Genomic DNA, 21,748 nt, shown 5'->3' with positions numbered 1-21,748 from the left:
ACCTCATTTAATTTTATGTCTTATAGGGGTTATACGGAGTACAATATTGTAGAACTGTATCAATTCAACTTGTAAACCTAAAAATTTACAGCCAATTTTGAAAGTGATGCATCTTAGCTCTGGAAATTGTTTTTGAATATGTCAATGCTGTTGTAATGAAATGCTTCTTCTAATTATATGGTCATTAAATAAATAATTTAAAAAAAAGCCCACAGTTCTTAAAAAAAAAAAAATTGCAAGCTCCAAGTTCAGTAAGAGATCGTGTCTCACAAAAAATAAGATGGAGCATGACAGAGATAGCCAAAGTCAACCTCTGGCTTCTGCACATGCACAAACATACAAGTGTGTCTACATCTGTGTGCGTATATACACACAAATTAATAAAAATAGGATATTTTATATATAGCTCTACCATTTTTTGTACAGTATGGGCAAAATATGCATAGTCCATTTCAGTACATACAGATATACATAACTTTTTGTTTTCTTTAATAACTGAATTTTTTTAACTATTACATAGTTTTCTATACCTGAGATCCAGTCAGTTGTTCCTATAAGGGGATTTTGTAGATTTTGCTACCATTTTAAACAGACTACTCTACTCTCTTCTATGGTGTCATCTTACTGTATTTTTTTTGTTTAACACTGAGTTAGGTAACATAGGAAAACTTCAATTCCCAATATACATTACTACCAAAGTTTCTTTTTCTGTCTTTTATTTTTCTGTTTTCTTTCTCTCTTTTGCGGTGCTGAGGATTAAACCCAGGGTCTCCTTCATGCTGGCAAAGTGCTCTACCCATGAACCACACCCAAATCCCAGTCCTTACACCAAAGTGTTTATAGGATTAACAGCAAATACATTCCACACATTTAGTGTGTATCAGGTACTTCCTCTATGTGCTGTTTCATTAATTCATTGTTCCTCACAAACTCTATTAGAGCACACTATCATTTTCCTTATTTCATAGATGATAAAACTGAGACAAAACGGTTAAGGTAACTTTCCTGAAGTCACACAGAAAGTGTTAAAGTTTGACAGGATCTAATCTGTATGCTTAACTTTGAAGGTAGAATTCTTCTAATATGACAGCTGCATTCCTTAAAAAAAAAAAAAAAAATCCACTTATTGGAGCTGGAGAGGTGGCTCAGCGGTTAAGAACACTGGTTGCTCTGGCAGAAGACCTGGGTCTGAATCCCAGCACCCACATGGCAGCTAACAACTGTCCATAACTCCAGCTCCAGGGGATCCAATAGCCTCTTCTGTCCTCCGTGGGCATTGCACGACATGGGTGCACTTACCTACATGCAGGTAATACATTCATACACATAAAATTTTTAAAAAAATTAAAAAAAAAATCCACTTATCAAGTACTGAGCTGACTTCTGGGATCAGTGAGAGACGGTGGCAGTAAGAAGCAGAGGTGAACCCAGGGAACTAATGACAGATATATAATAGCTGTACCAGCCAGCACCTCTCCACTGTCCCACGTGACCCTTCCAGAAAAAAGTGTGTGTGGGGGGAGAGCATGACCTTTAGCACAGATATGGGTGCCCAAAACTTCCACCAGCTCTCCTCCTGCTCCAGGAACCAGAGCCCTGCTGCCTATCAACACAGCCCATCCTGGGGTTCACCCAGGAAAAAAGGACCTTGGGGAAACAAAAACAAACCTATTTACAAAACAGCAGGGAGGATCAACCCTGGACTTCTGTCCTTCTTTTTTTTGTTTTTGTTTTTGTTTTTTTGAGACAGGGTCTCCCTGCAGCCCCAGCTGTCCTGAAACTCACTATGTAGACCAGACTGGCCTTGAACTCACAGAGATCCTCCTGCCTCTGCCTCCCAAGTGCTGGGATTAAAGGGGTGTGCCACCACACCCGGCCCTGTCCCTCTTTCTTAAATATGAACTAATAAGCAAGCAAAGCATCAAGTGCAATCAGGGTTATTAAGGACAAAAATGAGAAAAAGAGACAGAAAAACTGAAGGAGCAGAAGATAACTAAATTCAAGAACAGACAATAACTAAAAAGTTCTAATTAAAATTCTTGGGGGTTGGAGAGATGGTTCAGCAGTTAAGAGCACTGGCTTCTCTTGCAGAGGACTGAGCTTCAGTTCCCAGCACCCACAAGGAAGCATGTGGTGTACTTGCATACATACAGGTGAAACATTCATAACACATAAAAAAAAAATCAATCAAAAATTTTAAAAATAATTTAAAAAACACTTTTTTTTTTAAATTTATGTGTGTGTACATGCCTGTGTGAATTCATCACCACATATGTTCAAATGCCCAAGGAAGAGGGCACTGCATTCCCAGGAACTGGAGTTACAGGTAGTTGTTAGCCACCATGTGGGTGCTAGAAACCAAACCCAGGTCTTCTACAAGAGCAGTAACTGCTCTTAACCACTTAACCATCTCTCTAGCCTTCAATTACATTTGAGATGCAATTAAATACAAAACTAATAATAATACTGGATCATGAGTATTGAAAAGTGACTCTCAGCTGGGCATGGTGGCACACACCTTTAATCCCAGTACTTGGGAGGCAGAGGCAGGTGGATCTCTGTGAATTCAAGGGCAGCTTGGTCTACGTAACAAGTTCCAGGCTCCTACAGGGAGACCCTGCCTCAAAAAGACCAAAAAAAAAAAAAAAAAAAAAAAAAAAAAAAAGGATGACTCTCTTACCAGGTAGCATCCTAAATTATTTACATAGGTTAAGTCATTTATCCACACAGTAACCTTTACAAACATTCTCCTTGGAATGTCCTAGAGCTGAAGTTCATCCACACTGAAAGAAATGCAATCTTAGAACACTAATAACTAAGGAGAATATTTGTATTATCAAAATAACATTAAAAGTATTAATGATTTTGATTATTGAGTCAACCTACAGATAAAGTAGAAAAGACTCATACTGCTGATAAACTTGTAAAGACAGGATTCTAAGAAAAAGGAAGAACAGGAGAAAGACATAGAGACACTAATAGTTTCATCCATAGGCAGAGGATTTATTTCCTTTTCATTAGTTATAATTTTTATTGCCTACTTATGTATCTTAATAATCTAATAGTTAAATATTAGAAGGCTAATGAAAATGAATCAAATTCTTACCTCATATAACTGACTCTATGGATATAATTTTCTAATCAATAAAAAGAGATATGTGCAATTTGTTCATAAGTTGGGAAGAATTGAAGATTTTAAAAAGGTTCAAAAGAAGTTTCCTTTGAAGAACTGAGATGATGGTGAAGAGAGTTCAGGAAAGCGTTCCTGTTCAACACCACTACTTTATTGCATTCTATGTAATAAAGAAAATTGAAAAGGCAATAAAAATTAATGTTTTTGCCTAAGAAAGCCATGCAATGGATTTTAAGAGAGGATCAGATTTCTGTGTTTTACCAATCAATAAACCAGCCAAGGGCATCGATCATTATATCACATTTACCTGACTGTAGATCTGATTACTGTTCTTACCTTTAAAAAAGCTGAAGATTGCCTTGGAGACATTAAAGCATCATTTTTCATTTTAGCTATGCTCTATAAATACTACTTTTGGTTCCACTATGCTTTTTGGGAGACACAAGCCATTATTTACTTAAATGAGATCAAGAGAGAAAGAGAAATGACCACTGGGCCTGCACTGAAGTGGGTCACCTGTTTCTGCATGCCTGCTGAGACCCAAGGTGCCTTCCCTGGGGTCGTAGATCACATCATCTTTTTAGACCATAAGAACTGGATGACAAGGTGAAAAAAACAAGGTCAAAGCTTTTCCAGTTCTGAACTGGTTCCTAGTTTCCTAGGGAGTCTCAGTCAAATACAAATTCACTAAAGAAATTTACATTTTGAGGGGTTAGAGAGATGACTTAGCACTGACTGCTCTTGCAGAAGACCAGTTCAGTTCCCAGCACCCACACAGCAGCTAACAAGCCTCCATAACTCCAGTTCCAGGGGATCTGATGCTCTCTTCTGGCCTTCGAGGGCATTACATGACACGAATATACTTACATAGACAGGCAAAACACTCACACATATAAAATAAAAATCAGAAAACTTTAAAGAAAATTATTCCTTACTTTTAAATTTAAAAAAAACTTTGAGAATTTCATTCATGCATATAAGGGGTTTTGGTCAAATCCACACCCACTCCCTCCCTTCCAACACCTCCCATATCTCCCCATCACTTTTTTCTGCCAACTTCGCTTTTTTAAAAATATATTTATTTTTATTTTATGTGTATGAATGTATTTCCTGCATGTGAGTGCACCCATGTCGTACAGTGCCACGGAGGTCAGAAGAAGGCTTCAGATTCCCCTAGAACTGGAGTTAAGGACAGTTTGTAGCTGCCATGTGGGTCTGGGAATCGAACCCAGGTCCTCTGCAAGAGCAGTCAGTGCTCTCAACTGCTGAGCCATCTCTCCAGCCCCAACAACTTCGTTTTCTATCTTTCTTAGTCAGTCTCTCTCTCTCTCTCTCTCTCTCTCTCTCTCTCTCTCTCTCTCTCAATGGGGCTTTTAGCTATTTCCGGGTTTGCTGTACTTGGGTGACTTTTGCAAGCGTGGATGTATTCTGAAAGTATGGATGTATTCTGCATATCTGTAAGTCTCCTCGGGGGTCTGTAGGTGAACTTTAAATATATGTAAATGATGGATTTTTACTTTTCATTTCATTGGTGTAATCTGAAAATGCTTTTATTTTAAAGAAATAAAAAGCCAATTGGGAAGATTTTCTTGTGAGTACTAGACAAATGTTATTTTAAAAAGGATGCACAAGCATGAAAAAAGCCATTGAAACATAGTGAGTTCCAGGACAGCTGGGGCTACAAGGAGACCCTGCTAGTCAGGCACAGGCATTTTATCCCAGCGCGTAGCGGCAGATGCAGGAGGATCTCTGTGAGTTTGAGGTCAGCCAGGTATACATAGAGAATTGCAGTCTAGCTAGGGCTACAAAGTGAGACCCTGAAAAAAAAAAAAAAAAAAAAAAAAAAAAGAAAAGAAAAGAAAAAAAGAAAACCCCCACAAACCCATAATTTCTCGCAAACCTATGCATTTGTACCACAGAGAGCAATTAGTGTATCTTTCTACTTTTGCCTTCTAGAAAACTAGTAAATGGTTATATTTTAATTCTTAAAACTAGGTTACCAGTTGTCTGCAAAAACAAGCAAAATCATTTTAATAGAACTCTGCTTGCTATCTGCAGCGGAGCAGCAGGCATTTTTGAATAAATTATGTGGAACACATTGCCTGTAGCTTCTGCACTTTCAATTTTCAGCTAAGAAAGACTTGGCTTTCATTTGTCACTGTGGCTTAATTGTTCATCTAGGCACCCACTGCTGGTCACACAACATCCCACCAACAGTCCTAACAAATGTGTTATCTAAGGCAACCAGTTTACTCTTTCAAAGTCATTCAGGTTGATTAACATCTCACTTTGACAAATACTTGAAACACAGTTTTGTTAAGAGAATTTATTTGTATTTTATATTTATGATTGTCTTTGCCTGCATATAGATAAGTACACAGCATGCATGCAGTGTCTTTGGAGGCCAGAAAAGTGCATCAGATCCCTTGGAACTGGAGTTATGGATGGTTGTTAGCTGCCACATGGGTGCTGGGAACCACAAATCAAGGTGTCTCTGCAAGAACAGCCAGTGCTCTTAACTGCTGAGCCAGCTCCAGAGTCCTGAACTCATTCATTCATTCACTCATTCCTTCCTCCCTCTTTCTTTTTCTGAGATAGGGATTTGCTATGTAGTCCAAACTGTTCTTGATTTGAGCTCAGTCTCTCAAATGCTGGGATTACAGGCATAAGCCACCATGCCAACTGGTTAACTGGGCTATTTTGAGAGGGCCAGACTTGAGATATCTCTCTCTTCCATTACTGTAAGCAGCAGTTACATGTCTACGTCTCCCAATCTGAACTTAGTATGTTGTAGGCTTCCAGTGGGTATTTGTTGAACTAACAGGTGAATGAATGGTCATGGCCCGCTTCAGAACTCCAGTACACAGAGAAGACTTCACATGATTTCACTGTAGATTTCTGCGTTCCTGTAGATTCTGTGTCCTGAAGACTCTTTGGTATTTCCTACAACAGTGTTGTGCCTTTAATCAGAGAATGTGCAGGTGGCAACAAAGATCCCCAGAGATTTCTAAGCACTGCACCTGAGCACTGACCCGTCTCCTCCTTTCCAATTCCATTCACTGTTGTGGTATGTGAGCAGTTATTCTTACCTGGATTACTATGATACCCCTAAAACACGATCTTCTTAATAATGCACTATACCCCTCTCCTTCCTATGTAGGGCATTTGTGACACCACATGCCCAGCTTTCACTAGTAACCTCAGCTTGTCTTTCCGAAAGTCACTTTCCTATCTCCCTGCTCTCAAGTCACATGCAACTCCCATTTCCATATTCTTCATGTGTCCATGCCCTAGTTTCTCTGTTTAGGGTGGGTATACTTGAATGCTCTTCCATGTGTTCTTGAAGGATGAGTCAACTGTTTCCACATATGAATTTCACTACATTTTAGGCACTGAAAGTTGTTGGTCTGTCTGCTCCCTTTAAATAATATTATCCCTAGAGAGAGGGAATTTAAAATTCATTTTTGATCTTTCATCACTTCAGCACAAATGCCTGTCATATAGTTGTCTTGAAAAAAGAGTTTGGCTGGGCGTGGTAGCGCACACCTTTAATCCCAGCACTCGGGAGGCAGAGGCAGGTAGATCTTTGTGAGTTCAAGGCCAGCCTGGTCTAGATAGTGAGTTCCAGGACAGCTGGGGCTACAAGGAGACCGTGTCTCAAAAAGACCAAAAAAAAAAAAAAAAGATGTTCTCATGACAGAATCTCATTACAATCATAGAAAGAAAGTCACAGTGTTGAAATCTGTAAGGACAATTCTTGAATTCTTTACTTATAAATAACTACACTAGGAGACAACAGGAGAGAAGTTTGATTTTTATAAAAATTTCCTTCACATTTAGTAATAATTATAATAATGTCATAATATTAAATATTTCAAATCTGTACTTATGTTTCATGATCTTTATTTTATTATTTTTTTGTTTGGTCTTTTTGAGACAGGGTCTCCCTGTAGCCCCAGCTGTCCTGGAACTCACTATGTAGAGCAGGATGGCCTTGAACTCAGAGATCAGCCTGCCTCTGCCTCCTGAGTTCTGGGATTAAAGGCATGAGCCACCATGCCTGGCCATGATCTGTATTTTAAAGGGATGCACATTTTTACAACAGGAAGCCCTACACTTTCCTTTGGCCTCTGAGTGTGCCTGGTATGCACTTGTATACACATGTGCATATACCACATACATATACCAAACAGTAAAAATAAAAGTAATCACATTTGGTTTTGGTTTTTTGTTTTTTTTTTTTTTTTGGCCTTTTTGAGACAGGGTCTCCCTGTAGCCCCAGGTGGCCTAGAACTCACTATGTAGACCAGGCTGGCCTTGAACTCACAGAGATCCGCCTGCCTCTGCCTCCCGAGTGCTGGGATTAAAGGCGTGTGCTACCACGCCTGGCAAGTAATCACATTTTAAAACATACAAAAGTATGCAGAATACTAAACTTTGTTTACCATGAACCAGAGGGTGCTATATAAGAAAACTAATAAAATTTTGTACCAACCCTACAGATTATAGATATGCTATCTCACTTTAGAATAGAAAGCTAAGCCATTGGTCAAAAGCAGTCAGAGAGGAAAGGTCAGAGCTGAGATCTGAATCCCAGCAGCTGTGTGTCTAGAGTACCACCTACCACAATTGTGTTTAAGCCTCCCTCTTGTTAATATAAACTCATGTTCCCATCTTTCACATTTGTTTACTGTATTTTTTTAAAGCAAAGGTTATAAGATACAACTAGCCAGGCATGGTGAGCCTTTAATCCTAGCACTTGGGAGGCACAGACAGGCAGATCTCTGTGAGTTCAAGGCCAGCCTGGTCTACATAGTGAGTTCCAGGTCAGTTGGGGCTACAGGGAGTAAAAAAAAAAAAAAAAAAAAAAAAAAAAAAAAAAAAAAAAAAAAGGTTATTAGATTGTGCAGTCCTCCTTTCCCCTAAAGGCAACAAATGCCATGTATCTGATGTGTCTCCTCTCAGTCCGCGTTTGCCCATGTTTCTTTTTTAATATTTTATTATTTTAATTTTACATCAATGCCCACCAAGATCAGAAGAGGGCATTGGATTCCCTTGGAACTGGAGTTACAGACAGTTGTTAGCCACCACGTGGGTGCTGGGTATCAAACCCTGGGTCCTCTGAAAGAGCAGCCAGTGCTCTTAACTACAGAGCCATCTCTCCAGCCCCTTGTCCATGTTTCTTAAGTGTGTGCTTGCATGTGTATAACATATAAAACATAATAATGTTCATGTTTTTTTAAAGATATAATATGGGGCCTAGGAAATGGCTCAGTTGGTAAATTGTTTAGCATGAAGACCCAAGTTCAGACGCCTAGCATCCAATAGCAAGCCAGGAATGCAGGGCTGCTATATTCCTAGTCCTGAGGAAGTGAAGACAGGAGGATCCCTGAAGATGGCTGGCCAACTAGTCTTGCTAATCCGTGAGCTCCAGGTTCAGTAAATACATATTTTTTTAATATTTGTTTTAAACTTAAAAAAAATTTTATTTATTATTTTTATTTTACTTGTATTCGTGTATTGCCTGCATGTAGGTAAGTACACCTGTGTCATGCAATGCCCACAGAGGTCAGAAGAGGCTGTCGGATCCCCTGGGACTGGAATCACAGATAGTTGTTAGCTGCCATGTGGTGCTGGGATTCGAACCTGGGTCTTCTGCAAGAACAACCAGTGTTCTTAACCATTGAGCCATCTCTCCAGCCCCTCAGTAAAGATCTTGTCTCAAAAAAAAAAGAAAGGTACAGAGCAACTGAGAAAGACACTGGAGGCCACACACACATACACACAAACATGTATGCATGTATATCACACACACATGTATGATACTCAAATATACAATATTCAGTTACTTTTTCCCCCAGACTTATCTCCATTAATAAATGTAGATCTGGATAATTTATATATTGTATGGAAAAACATATTAACAATTTTTTTAATCCAACTCTCTATTGATAAGCATTGAAGTTAACTGATTTTTTTTCCTTGTTTCCAAGTACCAAGTTACAATGTATACCTTTGCAAAAACCTCCTTTTATGTACCTATGAAGTTTCTCTAGGGAAGGCCCTTAAAAATTGAATTCTTAAGACTATGTGGGGTTGAAGAGATGGCTCAGCAGTTAAGAACACTGGCTATTCTTGCAGAAGACTGATGAACTCACATGGCAACTAACAACTGTCTGTAACTCCAGTTCCGGGGAATTCGACAGCCTCTTCTGTCCTCCACAGGCATTGCACGACACGGGTGCATTTACCTACATGCAAGCAATACGAGCATACACATAATAAAAATAATTTTAAAAATTAAAAAAGTACACAGAACAATCTAATAATGATGACAATGAAAATAAATACACTAACAGTGGTGGGATGATGTGTGTGCTTTATGTCTCTCAGATGCTGGCCCTCTCCTTAGTGTTTCACCTGTTTTCTGCATTTAGTCTTTACAATAACAACTTGAGACAGACATTATCACTACTTTGCAAATGTGGTCACAAGTCAGCAGGACACACCTCATTCTACATTCTGCATAGCCAGCCTCTATTTCTCAGCCCAGACTGCCTGCCACACAGTCCTCAGGTGGGTACTCTTTCATGAGAAGGAGGAAAATGATGGCAAAACAAGAGCTTGAATGTTTCTACTCTGTCTCTTACTTTTCAAAGCCTATGTCTCATGTCTGCCTGCAAGGAATTATGGGGAAAGGTATGGCTAAGAAAGCAAAGTTTAGTCTTGTTCCTTTTTATAAAGAGAGGCATACATACCTTATCAAAGAAGGAAATGTGCAAAATAGTGCATGTATATGTACATGTATGTGTACATATAAGTACACATGTTTATCTCTCTTTCTATCCTTTATATTAGAACACTGTTCCGGTATATCTCTGAATGACAGACATAACAACATTTTCTGTCTGCACATACAAAGACTAACAATTCATTGCACATAAATAGTAGTTAGCAAACTTCCGCTCCGCTTTCTGCACTGTGCTGGGCCTGTCAGTGGCAGGCTATGGTTGGGTCTCAGCGAGGCAGGTGAACTGCAGCCATGATGGAGGCTGATGTTGATCCAAAGGCCTATCCCCTTGCAGATGCCCACTTCACCAAGAAATTACTGGACCTTGTTCAGCAGTCACGTAACTATAAGCAGCTTGAGAAAGGCGCAAATGAGGCCACCAAAACCCTCAACAGAGGCATTTCTGAGTTCATTGTGATGGCGGCAGATGCTGAGCCCTTGGAGATTATCCTGCACCTCCCGCTGCTGTGTGAAGACAAGAATGTTCCCTATGTGTTTGTGTACTCCAAGCAGGCCCTAAGACGGGCCTGTGGGGTCTGCAGGCCTGTCATCACCTGTTCTGTCATCATCAAAGAAGGCTCTCAGCTAAAGCAGCAGATCCAGTCCATTCAGCAGTCCACTGAGAGACTCTTGGTATAGGCCTGTGGCCTCTGCCGTGTTTCCCTGTTAAGCCCAGCCGCAGTTGTGTATCGTATTGTCTGTGTTACGTAGTGTTTTCAGCAGCTGTTATAAAATATTGTACTATGAAAATAAACGAGTAAATACATAGATAGTAGTTGGCATCTCTGTCTGCTACCCCTCTCAAGTACAGAACTTGGAATATTCTTGAAGAACACGCTTATCCCATACCCCTCATCCTAACTCTAGGTATGTGGTCAGCATAGGACTGAACTCAATACTATTCAGGGGTTGGGCCTGATGCTCCTAAGACTGGTTCAGAGGTTGGTACAAGTGCTATGATATGGGCTCTATCTACCATCAGACAGGACACCAGGCAGCACAGCCAACTCTGCTCCATATAGGAATCAAGTATTCTAGGTGAAGCAGACATGCATTGAAGAAGCCAAGGTGGCAAATGACAAGAGAGAACTAGATGACTTTTGAACCAGGATGAATGCTTGTGCAAGATCTATAGTTGGCCTGTAAGGCAATTAATTCCTGCCTTTGATATTAACTCAGAGCTTCTGGTTCTCACAAAGAAGTCATTATCTATTGTGTCAACATTACCCAAATAACAGGAAGTAACACATACCTTTATCTTTTTTTTTTTTTTTTGGTCTTTTTGAGACAGAGTCTCCTTGTAGCCCCAGCTGTCCTGGAACTTATTATGTAGACCAGGCTGGCCTCAAACTCACAAAGATCCACCTGCTTCTGCCTCCCAAGTGCTGGGATTAAAGGCGTGAGCCACCGCGCCCAGCAACCTTTATCAATTTTTAAAGACTCATTGAACTCAATTTTACACCAGTAATTTTTCAAAAGAAGATCAATGATTCATTCCTTCATTCATTCTCTCTGAATGTATTGTTTTGTATAAAATATATATAAATGGTAAAAATCAGAAGAAAACATATAAAGAAATAAATTTTAAAAAGTGAAAACTAGAAAAAAACCTAATTGTAAACAGAAATGTGACACAGTAATTCCCTGGACAATGGGGAATTATTGAATAATTATTCTAGTATCTTGCAAAAATAATGACATAAAATCCCACCCCAAATAGATTCTAATTTGGAGTTAAATGTCCAAAAAGAAAAAGAGAAGGAGAAAAGGGAAAATAAAAACATAAAAGAACCAGAGGAAAACAGAGATAACTATTTTTTTTAAAGTGTTTTTAATCTTTGGGAATGCCAGGGATTTAATCTAGCTCTACTGCGGGGCTTTACCAGACCTCTGAGATAACTATTTATCTGATCTTAAGGTAGGAAAGGACTTCCTAAACAAAACACCAAAGGCAGGAAGGATACAAATTAAAAAGACACTGAAAGAGTCACCACAGACATTTAGGGAACTCTCTACTTCCTAAAATGGCACCGACAAAATCAGACCCTAATGTACTTTTAAAATACATGGCAGACTCTTTCTAATACACTCATGCATCACATATCAACTTTTCAGCCAATGACAGACTACACATAACAGTAGTCTCATATGATGGCAACAGAAAGGGAACATTTCTCACTAAATGTCATCACACCCATCACAGAATCACAGCACAGTGTAGCATGTGGGTGTCTGCAGTGAGGCCAGTGCAGACAAACCTCTAAGAATAGAGTGAGCAGTTATGTATGCATAATAACCACCAGTAATACTTGGTGATGAGAATACTGCTTATGTGCTTACTATACTAAACTACCTTCTAACTATTTTAGAGTGTACACCTACTCATAAATACAATAAGTTAACTAAAACAGCCTTGGGCAGGTTCTTCGACTGTTATTACAAAGATGCTACTGTCTCCGATGGCAGCTCCGAGTGTTTTGGACCCTGAAGATCTTCCAGTGAGACAAGGTGTGGAACTAAAAAAGAGAGTAATACTGATGATGATCCTGACTGTGAAGGCCCAGGCTGATGTGAGAGTCTGTGTCTTGGCTCTTAAACAGCTTAAATGCTAAAAAATTTTATAGAAAAAAAGCTCATAGAATAAGGATAATAAAACATTTAATAAAGCATCTGTACACAGATGTAGAATGAATTGCATTTTAAAGTAAAAGTTATTACAAGAGCCAAAAAGTAAAAAAAAATAAAAATTAAATTTATTAAGTAAAAAAATTAACAGTAAGCTAAGGCTAATTTTTCACCAAAGAACTTTTTAAAATGAGTTGACTATTGCCTGAGTGTACAAAATATATCATCAACAGAAGAGTGTAGCAATGTCTGATGTCTGCTCACTCATTCAATCACTCCTCATTGACTCACCCAGAGCAACCTCCAGTCTTTCAAACTTCATTCATGGTACGTGACCTAAACAGACCAGTGCATGTATGTGTACACATACACACACACACACACACGCACACACACACACACACACACAAATAAAAGTTTTGGGGTTTTTTTTGTTTTGTTTTAAAAACCCTTAAAAAAAGCTGGGTGTGGTGGCGCATACCTTTATCCCAGCACTTGGGAGGCAGAGGCAGGCAGATCTCTGTGAGTTTGAAGCCAGCCTGGTCTACATAGCAAGTACCAGGCCTGAAAATCTGAACATTTTCCAAAAGAACAAATTAATGTCCAATAAGAACATGCAAAAATGCCCAGTATCATTAGTTACTAGGATAATTCAAGTAAAATCATAATGAAAGTCTACTTTATACACCAAGAGTACAGCAATGAGATTTTTTAAAAAATATTTATTATTTTATTTTATGTCTATGCGTGTATTGTCTGCATGTCGGTAAGTGTATCTGTGTCGCAATGCCCGCAGAGGACAGAAGAGGCTGTTGGATCCCCTGGAACTGGAATTATGAACAGTTGTTGGCTGCCATGTGGGTGCTGGGATACGAACCCAGGTCTTCTGCAAGCACAGCCAGTGTTCTTAACTGCTGAGCCATCTCTCCAGCCCAGCAATGAGTTTTTTGTTTTTTTTTTTTTTTTGGTCTTTTTGAAAAAGGGTTTCCCTGAAGCCCCAGCTGGCTTGGAACTCATTATGCAGACCAGGCTGGCCTTGAACTCACAGAGATCCACCTGCCTCTGCCTCCCAAGTGCTGGGACTACAGGCGTGCACCACCATGCCTGGCTCCAGCAATGAGTTTTTAAAAATATTTTATTTATTATTTTTATTTTATGTGTATGAGTGTACTGCCTGCAAGTGTATAAGTGCACCCATGTCATGCAATGCCCATGGAGGTCAGAAGAAGGCATGGGATCCCCTGGAACGGGAGTTACAGATGGTTGTTAGCCACCATGTGGGTGCTGGGAATCTAACCCACCCGGGTCATCAGTGCTCTTAACCACTGAGCCATCTCTCCAGCCCCAGCAGTGGTTTTTTTTTCTTTTAACATGGAAAATAATGTGTTGGCGACAATACAGAGAAATAGGAACCTTTATGTATCAGTGGTACAACTTACCGTGGAGCTGCTTTGGAAAACAGTTTAGCAGCGCCTCAAAAGACTTAAACAGTTACATTGGGCCCATCAATTCCATTCCCAGTTGCCCAAACACAATAAATATAAATACACAAAAACATGCAAATAAATGTTCACAGTAGCATTAAACAGACAAAAGATGGAAAAACCCAAATATCCATCAACTGATGGAAACAAAAATAAAATATGGCATATTTATAAAGGAATGTTACTTGGCAAAAGAAAAAAAAGTTCCAACACAGATTAATCCTGAAAGTATAATGCTAAATCAAAAAAGGTAGTCACAAAAGGCTTTATAAAGTCTATGACTCCATTTATACAAAACATACAGAATAAATTCACAGGCAGAAAATGGATTAGTGGTTGACAGGGACTGGGGAGAACAAAAGAGCAACTGCTAAGGCATACGGGCCTTCTGAGGTGATGAGATGTTCTGAGGTTAGATACTGGTGACAGCTACCCAACTCTATGGAAATACCAAAACCCACCAAATCCCACATGGTAAAAAAGTGTCTTTTATGGTATGTGAATTATGCTTCAATAAAGCTGTTATTTTAAGAAAAATAATCAAATTTAAAAGTACAATCTTCAACCAGCAACTAAATGACATGATTTTGGGGGGTTTTTTTGTTTTTGTCTTTTTGAGACAAGGTTTCCCTGTAGCCCCAGCTGGCTTGGAACTCTCCTTATGTAGACCAGGCTGCCCTTGAACTCACAGAGATCCACCTGCCTCTGCCTTCCAAGTGCTAAGATTAAAGTCGTGTGCCACCATGCCCAGTGGACATGAATATTTTTAGCATATTTGTTATTACTAACATATACTGACTGTGCTAGAAAAGTAATAAATGCAAAGCTCCCTTTGGAGAATTTGGGGCTGACACTAAAACTGAAAAAGCATGTTTGTAAAAGTAAATGAATTTGTTCCAGGCCAGCTGGGGCTACTGGGAGACCCTGTCTCAAAAAAGACCAAAACAAAAAAAAAGTAACTGAATTCTAGGAAGTTTCAGGCCAAAGGCACAGATGACTCAGCCTTTTAAGAAGGCTTTTCCCCAAACACAGAGTTCTTTTGAGAATGGCTGAAATGTGCCAGTGTTTGGCTTTCTGCATTCTCCATGTCTGTCACCCTGTCCATGTTTCTACTTGTGGCCTTTCAGATCTGCATCATGCACCCAAGCTCCCTTTACATGACAAGACCTAGACTAAATGAGCGATGAATCTGAAGGAAGGAGAACTGGAATGTTGAAGGGCAGCAGTGGCAGTTCCTTCCTCCTCTTGGCATGCTCCAGTGAGGCTGCTGAACTCCAGAAAGATGTGTTATCTGATTCTTACAAATTCTGAGACAGGATCAAATATTTGTTTTAGAAGTTATCTGTTGCTTCTTTAAAAAAATCTATTTCAAGCTACCATACCAACTACAATGAATAGCAATATGAAATTGGTCCAAATAAATAGTAATGAAGACAAGCCTACTGTCAAATACTTTATTCGACATCATTTGGCTTCAAAGAGTAACTAACTCCCTTGATACCAACAGGAGTGGGAGAGCATTAATTGTTGTTTTAAAAAATAAACTTACTGCCGGGCGTGGTAGCGCATGCCTTTAATCCCAGCACTCGGGAGGCAGAGGCAGGTAGATCTCTGTGATTTCAAGGCCAGCCTGGTCTACATAGTGAGTTCCAGGACAGCTGGGGCTACAGGGAGACCCTGTCTCAAAAAGACAAAGAATAATAAATGAATGAATGAATGAATGAATGAATGAATACTTATTATATAAAGTTCAGCTTAAGGTCAGACATGAACCTTCAATTTGGCCATGTACTATACAAGCTATCAACAGCACAATCTTAACAACTGCCTCCTCAGCCCTAAGGTGCATCTATCGAATGGATGGCCTTCCTCAAGATGGATTTCCTTCATAGTATCACCTGAATACAATATATTCCATTATCTCTATCTTCCTGAGAATGAAAACAGATTGCATCCTAGTAAACTGAGCCAATGGTTTTACAAGCGCTAACGGCGCAGAATTCTCTTAAGGTACGCGGATGAGGGACTCACAGTCACCTCATGTTCCATACCTGGTATGCACTGTGCAGTGGCCTCAGTGGTTATGGTTGGAGCAACAGGGGGCTGCTGCTGACTGGAGCTCACTTCAGGCTCTGTGTTAACTGAGGGAGAAAGGGCTACTTCACAGGATGAGACCTGGCTGGGCAAATGCGGCAGGAACTCCTCCGAAGCAACTTGCTCATCCTGTCCAGGCAGTTGCAGGGCAGACAAAGGGATACTGATCTGTTTGTTAGGATGGGATGTGCTCACAGGCATCTGCATGGCCACCTGCTGGGTGGAACCATGGGCACCAGTGGGTCCTCTGTTTGGTGAAGCCAGAGACACCCTAGTGGTCTTTGGGATGATTGGTCTGGAGATCACAGAGGGGGATGCTGACATAATATGTGGATCTAGCTCTGTGTTGATGGCAGATGTTACATGGGGAATCAGCTTAGCAGACCCTACACAGGAGGGACCAGCATGAGTCTGAGGCTTGGGCTTTGCCATCTGTGTCAATGAAAGGGCTGGTCCATCCACTCCTCCAGTCAGCTCAGCATTTGCCACAATATAATAATCTTCAGGAATCTCTTGCTTGATTTTCTTGATGATGACATCATTACTACAGTCATCAATCATCTGTCCCTGGGAGCTTGAATGGACGGAAGACGGAATGATTCCTGGCCTTTTGCGAGCAATAATTTGAGGCCTTTGGGTTTGGGGTTCAAAGTCGCTATCCTCGTCTGTAACAGAAGACTCACAAACCATGTCAAACAGTGTGTTTTCATCTTCATACTCTTCCACACCTTCATCCAGTTCAGAGGGCTCACTGCAGTAAGAGAAGTCACAAGAGTCTCTGGTCCGGTTACAGTCCAGCTTTGCCTTCACAGGTCTCCCAGGGTACCTTTCCACGGGGCTAGTCTGCGTCTCAGAAGGCACCCCAATTATACTGGGACTATCAGAATTAAAACTTCGGTTGTCCTGGAAACAGACCCTCTCTTGGGACCCAGCTCTGCAAGTAGCTGTTAGAGGCCAGTGGTAAGCATGGCCAGCACTACAGCCCCACATTGCAGTTAGGTTCCCATGGGAACCTTCAGAAAGCAAGTGTTTCAGGTTTGGAATGAGGCTGCAAATGGTCCCATGGCTATGGGCCCAGCTGACCAATTTGGACAGATTCTCAGATGAGGTATGAAGACAGTCCTCCATGTTACAGAATCAGCAGTGTCTTTCCTAAAAGGAAGTAATTAAAAGAAGCAGTTACTAGTCAGGACATTCCCATATCACAGTTACTTTCTTCCAACTATAATTACAAGAAATACATGTCAAAGCTGCACCAAGATACCACCACTGCATGTGGACAGGAACTGGAAAAGTAAAAACAGAGACTGACTTACAGTATGGGATTTAGAGAAAATTTTCATTAGTTTCCTTTATTCCTATAATAATACCTGCACAAAAGAAGACAATGAAGCAATTAAAAAAAAAAAAAGGATTACTTTTTGTCATTGCAAATTTTCCTTTCAAAGTGACAGAGAGGTTCAACCAGCTCTTAATAAAATGTGTACACTACTTGCATTAACCAAGAGGCTCCACTTCCATTGTCACCCTCTAATAAACTTCAGTACTGGAGGCAGAGCTGAAAAAGAAGTTTGGATCCATTGTAGGATGAATGTCAGAGCAGGAAAGTCAACCCTCTGCTGGGCACTAGAAAACAAGGTAACTGAAGATGTAAGGAGAAAATGAGGAGCTAAATTTAGGAATTGAGGACAAAAGTCTTAGAAGAAAAGGAAGAACAAGTAGACTTACCAAGGGAGCAAGCTATAGACAGAGGAGTGAGGAGGAACGGCCGAGACTGAGTTTGTCCTCTTACAGGAGCTATCAGAAATTCCAAAATACTGCCTTTCATCCCACAGATAGAGGTAAAAGGAGTTATCTTATGGATCCTAGCTTCTGAGGGTCCCCCAAGGATAAGCAACTACAAAATAGGATTAAATCATTGCTCAATGGGGAGGAGTTTGAACCATTTGCTATAAATCCTTGGCTCAGTTATAAGTAAGAACAAAACAATTAATTGATGGGAAAAGTGAAAAGGGGCATATGGAATCTGCAGTTGAGTGGAAAGGCTAGATCCTGGGGAACTGGACATGAAGGCATAAAGATCTTCATGGTGGTTCAGTCTGCCCTAGTTATCAACCACTATAAGTGTCAAAGTGCTTCACTGGAGGCAAAAAGGCAACTACGATGTCAAGTGGTCATACCAAAACACACATTTGAGACTTCATTTCCTGTCCTGTCCTTGGCAGCTGCCATCAATAGTGGGTAAGTTCAAATTCTATTTCAGAGCATTTTGAATTTTGGATTTGTAGATTAGGGATGCTCAATCTGCAATACATGAGCAATAGAATTTGTGGAACAGCACAGTAAATGAAGAAAACACTGGCTGGTTCAGTAACAAAAGTCTAAGCCTGGAACTATGATCTGTAGCCTTAGGAAAGTTACTCTTAGTCTAAAATGACATGATTGTACATTTCCTTCATACTCTAACATTAAGGCATTTATTTAACTTACCTTCTTTTTATACAATTTTGGATAACAGAAAAATATAGATAAAAGAGAAAGACTGGTTGATGTGTTTGTGATTAAGGCACACTAGCTATTTCACTGGTGTGACAGTCTATTTGCCTACACTGTATCCACTCTTCTTCCTTATGGAGGCCCAATTTGTTGGGACAGCACTGTGCTCACTCAGCTTCAACATTTCCCAGCTTGCTTTGTAATAGGTCTGGCCCCAGGACACAGTTCTGAAAGTCACTGGGTGGCTCAGGAAAGCTCTTTGAAATAGATCTGTCTAGGTTCTGCCTCTGCTCTTTGTCCTTTCTGATGGCCTGGAAAAAGACATGCTGGCGGAGCACCACAGGATGGAGGAGAAGAGGAACCCCTGTTATTCATAAGGGGAGACAAACTCCTGACATTATTTAAGCAAGTGTATGGTTTTTGTTACATCCAGTCAAACTCAATTAGAAACCACTAATCTCTAGTTTTTGACACCTGTATCACATTTCCAATAAAATTCCTCAGACTGGACTCCATGATAAATTCTTAGGAGGTGTTTAATTCTGTTTCAAAATATTTTATCATTTGTTTTCATTTTAATTATAGTAATAACATAATTAATATAAACACATTAGAAATAAGCTAAATAAACACTGTATCTCCATGAATTGTTATGCAATTTCACTACCTTTTGTATTTGAATCTATAACTTACATTAGGGCCTGTAGTCATCTAACGTGACCTCATTCAACTTCTAATTAGTTGGAAAATGCTGTTCATACTGTATTCTTTTTAGTACATATAAATCAATACTGATTCTTGTATTAATAATTTTTAAAAAAGGCACCATGATTTGATGTTACAACCATTCAAATATGTAAAACATGACAGAATCAAAGCACAAAATTGCATAAAGAATGCAGAAGAACCTATTATCCAGGTAAAAGCTACTGTACAATAGATTTAATAGGCCCTGCAACCACACACAAAAAGTTATAATTAATATAAGTAGAAGACAAATAGATAAAACTGTAAATTTGACCAAAACTAATCCACTTTATTCTGCAGTATTATCAACCTTTATGACTGGCTGGCTTTCACAGCGCTGGAAGGTGCTACTGGAAAAGAAAAGCAATCATCAACCTTGCTCAGCTGCGAATCCTGCAATCTACAACAACTAGGGCTATGCTCACTGGTGCAATAGTAACATGAATGTTATGGGACCCACAACTGACCAAAGTACAGAGAACAGGAGACTGCAGAGTACTTATCCCTGAATAAGATGCTTCTATGACACCTCTGCCTCTCAAGGCTCAGTGAATCATTGGAGAAGAGGGCAGAAAGATTTTAAGAGCCAGAGATAGATGACCACACTGACGTAGTTTTCCAGACATCTGGGCAATTACTCATATGTACTCTCAGCAATGGTGACAGCATGATTTGATGCTACAACATAAGACCCATGCAAGCTCAAGCCAAACAGAATCCCAGCATGGAAGTGGGGAGGTAGATAGGAAGTCCCAGCCCTAGCTGAAGAAGTATTGGTAATCAGTAGCTAATGGGAGAGGAAGACTCAGTTTTTAATTGAGTGCATGAAACTGGGTGAGGGGTATGGAGGAGTGCAGATAGAGGAGGGAGGTCTAAATATGATAAAAAAAATATTACATGAAATTCTCAAAAATTCAACTAAGAAAAAAAAAAAAAGAACCAACTAAAGGGGCGGGGTAAGATGGCTCAGAGGGTAAAAGCATTTGCTACCAAGCCTGATGATTTGAGTTTGATCCCTGGGATCAACATGGTAAAAAGAGAAAACTGACTCCCACAAAACAGACTCCCTCTGACCTTCATATGTAGGCACAGCACACTCAGAACGAACACACACACACACACACACACACACTAGACTGACAAACAAACAAACAGATATCATTTAGACACTGGAGAGATGGGTCAGCACCTAAGCGCGCTTGCTGATCTTGTAGATGACTCAGGTTCATTCAGTTCCCAACATCCATATGGTGGCTCACAACAGTCTGTAACTTCAATTCCTGGGGATCCAGTGTCCTCTTCTGGCCTCTCTGGGAACTTTCACTCATGTCGTGCACATGAACTCATGCAGGCACACATAGACATACTCATAAAAGTAAATAAATCTTTTTTTAAAAAAGAACCAACTGATGCAGAGGTAGGCAGATCTCTGTGAGTTTAAGGCTAGCTTGGTCTACACAGTGAGTTCTAAGACAATCGGGGCTGCATAGTAACACCCTGTCTCTTTAACCAAACAAAGAGATAGTAATAATGTCACTTTCGCCACTCTAACAATCACCAGCAATCTCATAAAGAGGCTCTGAAACTTTTTCTTCAATACCATAACAAATTTTTTCCAATATTACTATTAATAAGTCAACCTGGTTACCAATGTTAACTGGCAGTTATGAGAGCTTAATTAACGAATATATAGGATAATTAAATGGATTAAATCAAGTTACACATTAATTACCCATATACTTAATATATTTTAAGTTTAAAACAAAACAGACTCACTCAATAAGATAAATATTTCTAAAAGTCTGATAATTTCCCTAGATTCTACTGATTTCTTTCAGGAGCCAAATGACAGGTACTATGCTGAAAGATAATGCTTTCTCCTACATTTTCAAGAACAAAATAACTTCACCTGGTATTTTCCCACACCCAGTATGGATCATGATTGAACAGACACTCCGCATTAGAGTTACCAAATGATATTAAAACTCAAGAAGTCCTGGATAGAAGAGATCAAGTTTATGTGCATGACATGAGTACCCTAAATTAGAAAATGAGGCTCTGAAGTTATTAATACTACATCACATGTTAACTTAAGCAAGAGACATTCCATGCATTATTAAAGTTAAACTCAGAAACATATTTCAATCCCAGCACCCACATGGCAGCTGAAAACCATCTGCAACTTTAATTCCAGGAGATCCAACACCCTCTTCTGACTTCTGGGCACTGCACAACATGGATGCACTTATATACATGCAGGCACAACACTCATACACATAAAAAATAAAGAGCTGGGCTTGGTGGCACATGCTTTTAATCTCAGCACTTGGGAGGCAGAGGCAGATAGATCTCTGTGAGTTCAAGATCTCTGGTCTACAT

The 21,748-nt window shown here is 39.8% G+C and overlaps 1 protein-coding gene and 1 pseudogene across 4 annotated transcripts in view; one reads left to right on the top strand and one right to left on the bottom strand.

The window, feature by feature from the left end:
- Positions 1-21,748, bottom strand: part of Kiaa1958 (KIAA1958 ortholog) — a 165,395-nt gene that overhangs the window by 71,402 nt on the left and 72,245 nt on the right. For all 4 annotated transcript variants that reach the window (XM_008831135.3, XM_008831134.3, XM_029562532.1 and 1 more), the window contains one exon: positions 16,084-17,278. In XM_008831135.3, the coding sequence (XP_008829357.1) occupies positions 16,084-17,254 (1,171 nt within the window). In that variant the 5' untranslated portion in view covers positions 17,255-17,278. The remainder of the gene's footprint in view (positions 1-16,083; positions 17,279-21,748) is intronic.
- On the top strand, positions 10,176-10,562 carry LOC103732539 (annotated as a pseudogene).

The sequence above is a fragment of the Nannospalax galili genome, unplaced genomic scaffold (genome assembly GCF_000622305.1).
Source record: "Nannospalax galili isolate Female #2095 unplaced genomic scaffold, S.galili_v1.0 scaffold1255, whole genome shotgun sequence".
NCBI classification, from domain to species: domain Eukaryota; kingdom Metazoa; phylum Chordata; class Mammalia; order Rodentia; family Spalacidae; genus Nannospalax; species Nannospalax galili.
The sequence above is the reverse complement of the archived record's forward strand: the minus strand, read 5'-3'. Positions and strand labels throughout refer to the sequence as shown.